The 13,044-nt window shown below is 38.8% G+C and overlaps 1 protein-coding gene across 4 annotated transcripts in view; it reads right to left on the bottom strand.

Annotated features, from left to right (window-relative positions):
* Positions 1 to 13,044, bottom strand: part of FMN1 (formin 1) — a 188,556-nt gene that overhangs the window by 167,067 nt on the left and 8,445 nt on the right. For 3 of the 4 annotated variants that reach the window (XM_010391389.4, XM_010391377.4, XM_010391392.4), the window contains exon 2: positions 6,974 to 8,987. In XM_010391389.4, the coding sequence (XP_010389691.3) occupies positions 6,974 to 8,882 (1,909 nt within the window). In that variant the 5' untranslated portion in view covers positions 8,883 to 8,987. The remainder of the gene's footprint in view (positions 1 to 6,973; positions 8,988 to 13,044) is intronic. The other variant, XM_010391382.4, reaches the window with a different exon arrangement.

Below are 13,044 nucleotides of genomic sequence, written 5' to 3' on the forward strand. Positions count from 1 at the left end.
CTATGTACATTTCAAACTGCTGTAAGTCTACGTTTCAATGCAGCATTGCCTTATTTTGTTCCTACTGGTACAAAAAGATTTTGGCTTCACTGGGATGAAGTATTAATGATCGTTACCATGTGTAATAAGACTCAGCAGAGAATACAGGATGATGTCCTCAAAAGCAATCACAATATAGTGTACAATGAGTAACTGCATTGGATGTAACAGGAAAACAAAGATCCATTAAACAGCTATGTAGTGACTATAATTTTAGTTGGACATACAATTAGCAAACCTTGCAAGATTACATATCTAGAAAGAACATGCAAAGTTAACAGGAAAGAATTTAGATACAGCCTGCAACTCTGTACAGAAGGAGCAAGAGAAATCCTTATCAAAGACGGTATCTATCTTACAGACCTAAGCAACAGTCAGGATAGTGGTGTTATTCACTATGACTCAAAAATCCAATATCTGGAAAGCTCTTTAGAAATAATTAACTCTGATTTAGCCACACTGAGTCTGTAGGTAACACAATTCCCATAGGACATTAGAGACACACTGGGCAAAAAGAAACAAGTTTAGAATACAAGTTAATGATATTTGTAACACTGAGATGGTAAATTGAAAATTTACATAATTCCACCTGAATGAAAGAAAACACTGTTTTACTGTGAGAGTGACCAAGCACTAACACAGGTTGCATAGACAGGTTATTCAGTCCTCATTCTCGGAGAAATTAAAAAACCCTACTGCACACAGGCCCAGGCAACTTGCTCTAGGTGACCCTGCCTGAGCAGAGGGTTGGACTAGATCATCTCAAGTGGTCCTTTCAGCCTAAATGATTCTGTGATTCTATGATTAATTCTCTCTTCTTTTTTATTTTAATTCTTTTCTTACACCAGTCTTTTAATTCTTAACTCCTTTATAGCATCTTCAAAGAACATTTATTCTGAATAAGATGGGTTTTGTGAAGCAACACACTCATGTATATTACTTTCATGTGGATTACCTGTGAGAAACTATGCATCATCTTTCCATGTGATCCATATGCAAACTTATTTCATGAAGTGCATACCTACTGTGGACAGAACACTATAGTGCTTTTAAAATGCTAACTAGCAATTCTCTGAACCACTTCAATTAGAGAAGATATTTATAAACCTTTCCCTTCCCTATGAAAGGAACATCAAAAACACTGTAATATAATCTGTCTCCTGTTATAATAGCCTTCAAACAGAGTTTTGTTTATATGAAACTTCATTTTCCAAAACCACGTTCAGGAACACATCATAAGGTCTTGTTACTGAATTTCTCTTAAGTGACTCTATTTGTCCCTTTTCAGCTTAAAGAATTACTTAATTTAGGAAAAGACAAAATAATATCCAAATAGTACCTTGATATTATTTTTTTTGCTATCTTCATTAAATATCTGGGGTAAAATGTATGCCATTTTTCAATTACAAGTCTACTGGCACTGCAATAGATTCATTATTTTGTAGTTAATGATAATACACCCAACCAAAGCCAAAACTATAGTTTCTCACCTACTTTAATGCTGGGAATTTAAACAGACGTGTAGAACTATAGACTGTGTAACTACTTGTAGAATCTGAGTGTTCTTGTTCACATGGAAGTAAGCTATGTTTACACTGCAAACAGAAATGAATGCAGGAAAACTGGGATAACCCAGTTTCAGCAGGCTGTTGAGAGACCTAAGGAGCAGGGCAGCTCTTAGAGCACAAATACGAACATTCTTTCTCCAGCCACCAAGGAGTGAACTATCAAACTGAAAGTATCATTTTGTGCTTTTCACTCCCTTCAAGATCTTTGAGGATTAAAATAGAATCTTATACCAATTTAAGAGTAATACTTATTCAAGTATTTATCGACATAGTAAACAGTTTTTTATAGGTTAAAGTACTTTTATATTTTAAGACTGCCAGATTGATCTGCCAGATATAGCCATTAGCAATTGGCATGTTTCCAAATGGTACTGCATGATTTTTGACAACCACACAAAACTACCAGAATTTTTTTTTCAATTCTTTCTAATGGAAAGTGAACTGCTGCTGCCATAAAATTCTCACTGGCAGAAACAAGCAAACACAATGTTCTCCATCTAATAATCAGCAGGGACAGGGATAGATGCTTCTACAGTTACATCTAGAATATATTACAAAGAACTCTTGGGTACACATATTTAAATAGTCAATTAAAGAAAATTATTTGAGAAATAATCTTAAAAATTTATATTCAGCAACCTTTTCCAGCGGTTAAGATGCCTTCCCTATGACACAATAAACGTTGTAATTTTGAAGACTTTAAAATCAGAACTCTACCTCACTTTTCTTTTTCTTCCTCCCTTCTCTTCTCTGCATCTCCAAAATTTCATGGTACTGCACACTGACTTTATGGACCATCAGCAAGTCAGACAGATTTATATCCATAATGTACATTCTAATGGTTACAGTTCCTTTTGCAGATTTTCCCAGCAAAACAAGAATAAAAATTATCTCGTCTCCAATCAGCCATGTTCTTGCTTTGTCATACTCCATAAATGTTGTCTATCCTAGCCAAGGTAACATTCTCTACTCAGAGCTCCCCTTTCTCACTTGTCCTCCATCGCTTGTTCTTCCTGCTTCACTACTAATAGCACCCACTCAGAATATCAGTCCCTCCATATCTTCATCCAACTTGATTCACCTCATTTCCCACTCCTAACAACTCCTGTTTTAGCCAGCCCCAGCCAGCCTTCTGGCTTCCAGTCTTGGGATGCAACTGAGATTTTGGGGGTGGTCTTGCTTTCTTGTCCTTTCTGCCACATTTGCATGTCCTCCCTCATCCTAGCTGTGGTTTTCCTCAGGCCACTTTGAACTGTTCATCTCACTAAACCAGCCAAAGCTGCTCACCTCTCTCCTTGCTGGCTCAGTTTTCAGCTTGCTTAATGATTACCAGAAAGCAAGAAGAACACCAAAGTTGTTGCAGAGACGAGGAGGAAAAGTGAAGAGAGGAGGCCTTCGCTGGAAGAAGGAAGAGAGTAGGAAGAGAATGGGCCTGTCTTTTCAGTCCCGTAAATCTCAGCCATTTTACCAGACACAAACCTTAATCATTCAGTTCTACTCCAAGTTTGTTTTCGTTTCTCTACAGTCATACTAACTGTGGATCTCTGTGTTTTCTGGGTATCTTCTTCCTTCACAACTACTAGATACTAAAAAAAGAGCATTCTTCATTGGCTAGGGATAGGGTAACATCATCCTTCTCATTTGTTCCCTTTCCTGCTTTCACCATTCCCACTTGGCAGATTTTTATTCTTTTTTTCCACATTAGGAGTAAAACCTGTAACAGAAAGTGTGGTGAATGACCCTTCCCACTCTCATCCTGACTCAAAGCAGTCACCAGTCACTGTTCTGGAGGCTATGTCAGTGATTTTTAGGTTTCCTGCTCTGAATCAAATTCACTTTAATAGCTGCTAAAAATATCACTTCTTCCTCTTACAGACAATACTTAGTAAAACAGCATATTGGTGTCATTCAGTACTAAATTAATACAATAGCTCTGAAAATTTTCTCCCTAGTTTTTTCTACTGCTGTGAACCACTGGGGAGAGAAACAGTGACAGGAACTAAAAGGTCTCAGAAAATCTTTCCCTGAGACAGATATTCAGATACATTGAAAATCTTTTCAAAAGCAAGCTTGGCTTCCCCAGGACTACAAAAGCATGATGTACTTCATATTAGAGTAGAAAGACCTTTGTACAGAAATGCAAGAAATATGTTTCTGTGGATTTAATAAATGTCATTCTATGAGAAATTTTAGTGTTTGTACTTCTGCTTTTGCTGCATGTAACTGAGCAGTTTATTTGTTATTCTAAAGCTTTTTCTTAGAATTTGATAATTCAAATAGAACTATTACATGCTAATACAGGAATTTTAATTCCCCATCCCACCTTCAGAGAAAATTGCCAAATAATTATTGTTCAACTATAAATTATTCCCAGTTAACTATTAACTTACTAAGATGAAAACGGTGGCCTATTCCCATGGCCAATAGTTGCACTTCAACAAGAAGATCCAGTAAACTGTACTTTCAAATTAACTACTAATACAACTTTGTGCAATGAAACTATAAGATACGTGCCATATATGTATCTATATACCTATAAAGAAACTGAATTTGAGAAAAAGTGGAAGTACAGAAGTAAGGGCACTCTGCCTTAGTTGTTTCAGTTTTGACTGCAGGAATATTCTCCAATTACGGAAAAAGAGTGCAAAGAATCATGATTACAAACAATAAGAAAAGCGAATTAAAGTTATGTGTAGACTCTATGATGAGTCCACTTTGTAATTTAAACTAATAAATTAGGATATTTAACTAATTCGTTAAATTTTCCAAATACAAAGTTACACAGGTAACAAAAGGCTCCAAAAGTTTTTCAGGAAGAATTAGTGCATACTGTGGCAGCAATAAACTTTGAAAAGCCATTCAAAAGACCATCATTTTTGCCATGAGGCAAATCCTTCAATCAACCTGACTGACAAAAAGTTGACCAAAATTCTCCATAATTGTTAGAGTCATTGTAGATACTTACACAATTTAATAACAGACTGGAATTGAAAGAAAGCATTTCACAATAACACCCCATTGAAGAAAAATCTGAAAAATAGTCTTGAATTCTGCTCTTCACACATGGGAGGAATCTGATAAGAATCAAACCAGGAGTGCAAGTTTATAACTGTAAATCTTAATATCACTTACATTAACTAAAATTGGAGATACATTATTTGTCTCAATGAACTACAGTCAGTTAGTTACTATTCTGCCTGTTTACAGAAGAATGGTATTCCAAATGCTCTGTCAATATGAATGATTCCACCCCTGGTTCAGATGGAAATGGGAAGTCAGATTATCCCAGATCCAGAGACATACCTACAGTATTATATGCCAGCAAAACAGGGAATTTTTCCTTAAAGTCACAGATTTTCTGGCACGCCAGTAATAATGCTGGCATGCAATCATACTTGAAAATGGAAAAAAAAAAACCAAAAAACTTGTGATATTTTCTGTCTGTATTAATGTTGCCAGGTTACTGTAAACAAGAACTAAAATCAGGCTTGTCTGCTTTTCTTCTCTTCACAAAGATGCTTCTGCTTAATAGCTAGGATTTTCAGCCAACAGATGCCATTAGTATGTATGCATGTTGTTTTGTTTCTTGTAAAACCATTGTGGGTTAAGCCCAGTGGGCAAATAAACACCACAGAGAGACTCATTCCCTCCCTCCCCCTTCCCCCAAATGGCATGGGGGAAGAGGCACGGAAAAACCCCAACAACTGGAGGAAAAAGAGGGAAGGAAAAAATGAAACACGTGATGCTACAGCAATCACTCACCGCCTCCCATGAGTAGGCTGATGCCCTGCCAGGTCCCAAGCAAAAGATGGCTAACCCCTCTAAAGTCCCCTCTTTCTGCTTTTATTCCTGAGCATGACGTTATGTGGCAGGGAATTTCTCTTTAGTTAGTCTGGGTCATCTGTCTGGTTGTGTCCCCTCCCAGCCCATTGTGCAGCCCCATGTCTATTCACTGGGGGGATGCAGAGTGAGAAACAGAGAAGGGATTGATGCTGTGCAAACACTGCTCAGCACAAGCTAGAACATCCCTGTGTGATCGAGACTGTTTTCATCACAAATCCAAAACACTGCCCCATACAAGCTACTGTAAAGAAAATTAACTCTGTCCCAGGCAAAGGCAGTACAAGAGTACAGCACAATAGGTACAGTTCCACATCCAATAATTCTAAATAATACATTAATAAAAAAGATACTAATGTAAAACAGAGAGAAAAAGATACTAATGTAAAACAGAGAGAAAAAGATTTGCTGTGCTACTTTAGTCTTATAAAGGGGTGAAATTGCTGGCCTTGTCAGCTAAACCAGCTCACCAAAAGGTATGACGAATACAAGAAGTAATGAGAGGGGTAGGACAGCACAGCACAACAGGGACCAGGAAAGGAACGAAAGAACAAGAGCATAGCACCCATCTTTTCAGCCTTGTCAACTCACCAAACAATACTTTGAATTTCATTTAGTCTTGAGCAGAACTAACACAACTTCTAGAAGTAGGCATGAATGCAAATCTCACAGGCAGTATTCAACACCCTCTGGCTAAGGTAATGGTTTCACATCTGTACACACCTCCCTTTCGGAATGCCCCTTTCGTGTCACTTTGCACTGCCAGCCTCCCCTACAAGACAGAGGGAGCAGTCTGAGCCATACCTAGACCACAGTAGAATTAGGTCCTCCAGCCTTCCTGTTTCTTAAGTTAAAAATGAAGGGCATAGATGTTGATGTTCCAGCTAACAAAGATAGCTATTCAGTATGTCATATAATTATGCATTTTTACACAGTATATCTTTATAAATAAACCCATGCACTGTACTCAAATACATTGTAACATGACTCCTGCATGCAATCATTTTAGAAACAAGCCTTTTCTTACAGAATTTACATTGACCTCTTGTAGCTAAATGGTCAAAGCACCACTCCTACACTTAAGGCACTGTAAATCAGCTTGTTCAGAAAATGTTCTATCAGTTAAGCCCAACAAGCAAAAAGAACATTTTAGAGAATAAATGTTACCATAACATTTTGAAAGACTAGAACACAGCACAGGAAAAGCAGGAAAATAAGCATGTGAACTTTTTTAATTTTATACAGAAAGATTTTTCATTAACTTTGGCTAAGAGTTTAACAATAGGACTGAAAATAAGCTGACATAAAAATGCATCTCGAAATCTTATATAGCTGTAACTTTTGTTTAAAAAATTCAACAGCTTTTCACCCAATCCTTAAGTAGTGAAAAATATTTTTTTATTTAACATATTCATTATTAACAGCTAGTATTAAACAAACTAAAAACAAGCAAACCCAGAAAACATGCCAACACTTTCATGCTTGGTTGATTCTATTAGTTTAAAAATGTATGAAATAGGACTTACCTGGACAGAAATTCTGCTGTGTCTGAGTAGTTAATTTTTCTTGCACAGCACACTTTTCAAAATGTCCTGCAGTCGCATTCTGATGTAGGCCCCGTTGTCTGGGGGCAAATCCCAATTCTCCAGGTTCAGAAAACTTCAGATAAAACTGTGGCTCCAAATCACTGAAGGAGAAGTTTATAGCACCATGTCTTCCATGGCCATAGTCACTGAACATAGATTCGTCCTCTGTGCTCTGTGCTGGTAACGGGAGGATCCGGTGATGCAGCTGCGGGCTAGGCAGTCTTGAAGATAACGGAGAAGGAATAGGTGACATTTGTTTGTGTGAGTTAGATAGTGAATATGAATTACTAAAAACATTACTCACTGCTGCTAATGGGGGTGAATGCAGCCTTTTCTCTTCCAGTTTAAGATTATTACTTGTCTGAGGAATATCAGGACTTTCATTTGCAGGCAGGTTCAAAAATAAATGCTTGCTGTTTCCCCGGGATACCGTGGTCCTTTTCTCATATAGTGAGCCTGGCAGGTTTCTGTCTACTCTTGTAATTTGTTGCAGTCTCTTCCATTCTGCAGCTTCATCTAAACTGTCGCTCCGGATAACTTTCAGGAGAGCTTTATTAACTGCTCCCACAAGGTTGCATGACTCATCAGTAATGTGCACTCTCTCTGCTTTGTACTGCAAACCAGAGCTGTCTTCCTCCTTTTCCTGCAGCACACTGTTATTAGAGTCTCCAGCAGCTTCATCTACGGAGTATACATTAGTTCTTGATATAAACTCGTTATGTGCTGTTGTGAGAACAGGAGAAATGGTTTCATTATCTCTGTGAGAATCAGGTAAAGACTCTGCAGGGGGGTTGGTAACTTCTTTAATACAAGCGTCTAAATCCTGGACTTCAGCAACAACTGTGATTCCTGGTTTCTCCTTGCATACTGGCTCAGCATACTTGCTACTTTTCAAGCTTTTAGCAGCTGCAGATTTACTTAATGTCCCAAGTTTGTTAGACAGACTGCACGGAGATGACTTCACCAAAGTGGTCCTCTGCTGTACCTTGGCAACGTCAGGAATGCATTCTCCATTATCCATCAGTTCAACTGCAACATCATTGATGCCTTTTGAGCTAGAACTTGGTAAGTCAGCATCCAATTTCACAGTCTTGTTGCTCGTAAGAAAATACCCCTCTTCTGTCCTCCTTTCTGGTTGTATTCTATTGTCTACTGGTAAATTATCCTTATCTTTTACTGTCAGCCAGCTGGAGGGAGAAAAGGAACTGGGATAACTCCTAGTAGGAAGTCTTGTGGAGACCATCTTCTTATTTTTCTGTTGCATGTCTTGTGTACTCAGTAAAAAGAGATGTTCATGTATCTTTTTTCCCTCTTTCCGGTGGCTGATCTCCTCAAAGCTCTCTTTCCTTCTGTATTTCCTCATTTTTTTGTGATTCAAACTGCCTCTCTTTGTGGAATCCAGAAATACCTCCTGCTGATGTGTAAGACTGGAGTAATTATCACCTCTACGTTTCAGGACTCTGGAAGCATCCTGTCGCTTTTCCTCCTGATGTCCTGCCTTAAGGTCCGGAATATGATGCGATCTCCAAACACTGGATAACAGTTTTTCCTTTTCAGCAGTTAGTTTGTACAGGTCATTGAGAAGGTCTTTTGTGGTAGTTTGCTTGAAAATAATATCTCCAAAGTTTTCATATGGCTGTTCTCTCAGGTCCATGTCTAACCTCTCCCTTACTTGATAGCAGCTACAGAAACGCTTACTGGTTCTATCCAGAGTTACAGAGCCCTTGTAAGTGAATCCTCTGACTTTCCCCTCTGGATGATAGAAGCTGATGTAACAAAGCTCCATAATGGGTTTGTGCAATTGAAGGACGGTATGCGTGCCTTCCATTATGCTTGCCAAATTAGTCATTCATTTAAATTATGTTCTAAGTGTTCCAAAGCTTGCATGACATAGCATGTGAGGCAGGGAATGGACGGAAGGCATCTGAGTAATCTTCAACAATAATATTGTCTGCTGGAAAAAATAAAGAGAAGCCTGTCAAACTTGATTGTGGCAAATTTAATATGACAAATAACAAGCCTGCAGAAGCACAATCTTCTCTCAGTATTATCTGATACAAATCTTTTACCTTGAAAATCTGACACAAAAAGGATGACACTGCTAACACTCATAGTTGGAGTCACAATCTTTCTCTCTCATACATCATCCCTCTGTCTCCAGGGTTCTCAGTCAATGTTGTTCCATCTGGCCACAAGACGGTCACTAAAACACCCATTTCAAAGAGACTTTACTTTTGAATGGTGGAATCTCTTGAGCTCTCTCTGTTAAAAGTTAACTTGTTGCTGAACATTTAGTAAAAAGAACCATTCAAGCATGCCTGTTGCCTTTTTACTCAGCACAACCACCAGCATAACACCATCACAATGTAATTAGGTCTTGCTGCTTTATTTACCAAGAAAACTTTTAGAAAATAAAAAAGGCTGAATATTTTCTTCTTGTACTATTCTGTGGAACTGCCAAGACATCAAGAAAACTTGGAATAAGAAAAAAATATAGGTTCTGCTTGCTTGGCTAGCATACAGGTACTATATAAAGCTATTTTGAATCAACATGCAAGAGTGTAATTGCACTTCTATAGGCAGATTGATTGATCGTTTTTATTTCCTATTCTTTTCATCACGTATTTTCTTCCTACAGATTGGATATATTTACATTCTTTGGATACATAATAGAAGTTTGTTTGCTCCTTTTGAGAACTAAATTGTTTTTTATCCAGAAGGAATTCTGCTACCACAATTAAAGTGGAGAAGTCTGAAGTCACTAGGAAATGCATAAGCATCAAGGAAAGACCTAAAGCCCAGGAGCACAAAAAGCTGGAGAGCACCTGCTCCTACACTGAAAAATGCAGGTATTTCAGTTTTCAACTGAAAAAGCATAAATACAACAGAACTTTTCTTAATTTTAAAAGAGTCAAACTTAGGCAACAGTAGTTAAAAGGAAGCTGTCATATTACTATGTAACATATTTCACAGAATCACAGAATATGCTGATTTGGAAGGCACCCATCAAGATCATCAAATCCAACTCCCAGCCCTGCACAGGACACCCTAAGTGTCACACCCTGTGCCTGAGAGCGTTGTCCAAATGCTTCTTGAACTCTGGCAGGCTGGTGCTGTGACCACTGCCCTGGGGAGCCTCTTCCAGTGTCCAGTCACTCTCTGGGTGAAAAACCTTTTCCTGATATACAACCTAAACCTCGCCTGACTTGGCTTCATGCCATTTCTTCAAGTCCTGACACTGTTCATGAGAGTGAAGAGATTGGTACCTGCCCCTCTGCTTCCCCTCATGAGGGTGTTGAAGACTGCAGTGAGGTATCTCCTCCAAGTGGAACAAAACAAGTGACCTCAACTGTTCCTCATAAAGCTTCCCCTCCAGACCCTTCACCATCTTCATGGTCTTCCTTTGGATGCTCTCTAGTAGCTTTGTATTCTTATACTGTGGCTCTCAGAACTGCCCCCAGCACTCAAGGTGAGGCTGCCCCAGTGCAGAGCAGAGAGGGGCAATCCCCTCCCTTGCCTGGCTGGCGATGCTGGGCCTGATGCCCCCAAGGACACACTTGGCCCTCCTGGCTGCCAGGGCACTGCTGACTGCCATTCAACTTGCCATCGACCAGGGCCCCCAGGTCCCTTTCCACAGCGCTGCTCTCCAGCCCCTCATTCCCCAGTCTGTCCATACATCCAGGGTTGCCCCATCCCAGGTACAGAATGTGACACTTTCCCTTGTTGAACTTCATAGGGTTGGAGATTGGCGAGTCCCCTAATTTGTGGAGGTCTCCCTGCAGGGCCTCCCTGCCCCCAAGGGAGTCAACAGGTCCTCCCAACTTAGTGTCATCAGCAAACCTACTTAGTATCCCTTCTAGTCCTGCATGCAAGTCATTAATGAAGACGCTGAAGAGCACAGAGCCGAGGACAGAGCTCTGTGTAACCCCACTAGTGACAGGTCCCCAGTCTGATGTCACTCCATTTACTAAAACCCTTTGCACCTGACCCGTGAGCCACCCATCAGTTACTCACCCATCACATGGTGTGTTTATCCAGCTGTGTGCTGGACATTTTGTCCAGAAGGATATTGTGAGAAGCAGTATTGAAAGCTTTGCTGAGGTCCAAAAATATAGAAGTATCGTATCAGTTTTTACTATGCAGAGTTAGGTATCATTTTATAATGATGCCCATAACCTATTATAAATAATGAGTGAAGCCTAACTGTAAGAATCAAGCAGGATTTACCCAAAACATCAACAAGCAGTCATTTATTGCAGTGATTTAATTGCATCTGTTTCTAATGTTTTCTACATAGTTTCAAACTTTCCATTTACTTTGAGTAGTATCATTCTTCATGCCAGCAAAGCTCTTAACAAGTACACATAATCCTTGATTACAGAGGAGAGATCCTAATGAGAGAAGACTACAGTAAGAACAATCTTCCATGAGAGCTGTATGAGCTTCTTAATTCTGTTCACCAGCAGTTAACAGTTGAGTGGCATGATTCAGAATACTGTTCAAGTATAAGAAGTGGTAGGGAAGGTGCAAAACCTTTAGTCATTACTTCTGTTGAAGACTGGCTTGTTGTTTCATAGATCTGTAAGAGCTTCTGAGAAAAATATGCCATTCTATTTCCTGTTTCATTCTTGTTTTAACTCATTATGTGAGTCTGGAGTTCGAGACACAGGCAAGGCTGAGGACTACCTAAAAAAGCAGCCTGACCTCTTGCCTTACCAGTCTTCCTCGTCTCCAGCTGTGCTGCTCTTCTAGCATAGAATGATCGTGCAGTCACTAGGTGTGTGTGTGTCACCAGCAGATGCAATCAAGAGTGGTCTGCATACAGAAATATTAGGAGCTGTCTTAATCCTACTCATTCTTCAGTCAAGCAGTACTGAACACCCCTTAGGAAATAGCATAATTGAAACTATAGACCCAGTAGCTATAGACCCAGACATTATGATCAAATTTTGTGTCCTCAAATGACATCTGTGATATTACCAGGTTCAAGTCAGCCCCATTCTGTAGAACACATTATTCTTGGTAACATGCATGGTTTTGGTTTGGGGTTTCTTTGCGACAAAAGACAATATGTGTATATAAAAGGATTAGCTAGCCCTTGTTTCGGCTGCACAGATTTGCTGAGCTATGCCCCTCCCAAAAACCAAGCAGCTCCCCCAATCTAATCTGAGTTCTGAATCATTGTATTATTGAAATGAGACCTACAGCTCTCCTTGAATCATATTGCAAAAATGATTAAAATTAAGAGCTCCTTTTCAGTTAGAAATAGACAAATATATTGAACTTTCTTTTTTTTAAAAATGATATTATCTTTGAATTACAAACTTATGCCAGTTTGAACCTAGTATAAAGGCTACATCCTATTAAATATCTTCTTAGTTACACCAAACTAAACAATGGGTTTGGTACACACATATTGACACAAAGATGTAGAATCACTGTGAGTAGAACGTAACTCACCTCCTTGTAATGAAAAAATTTACGAAGTCTTTGAAATTAAATATTAAAAGTGAGTTATTAGAAAAAACCCCAGTAATAGTAACAATAGCAATAACAAAAAGGACACTTTGTAACTATTACCCCAATGACATATTCTGTATCAAAACTTTCATTGATTTAAAAGATAATGTGATACCATGCAAGGCACTGTTTATTGGTATTTTGAAGGTTATTTCTACTAGTAGATACATTTATGACTAAGAAAACATTTTAACTTCATCTCATTCAACCTTTTTTATAATCTTCCATCAGTAAACAAAGAAAGACGTGAACTCCCTGCTCTACAGGCACAAGCATTATGAGAAACTATCAGGAGAATTATGTCAAGGAAAGAAACTGGTTAAGGAATTTCAAATGTTATGACAATATTCATCCCCAACTTTTCTGTTCACCTTGCAATCTGTTTATAAAACTACTTCCATTGGAAACCTTACTACAGAGAGCGAAATATTGTAAATTAAAGCCACACTCGGGCAATGCAGGTTAAGTAGAATGCCCATTAATCCAAGAAA

The sequence above is a fragment of the Corvus cornix genome, chromosome 5 (genome assembly GCF_000738735.6).
Source record: "Corvus cornix cornix isolate S_Up_H32 chromosome 5, ASM73873v5, whole genome shotgun sequence".
NCBI lineage: Eukaryota > Metazoa > Chordata > Aves > Passeriformes > Corvidae > Corvus > Corvus cornix.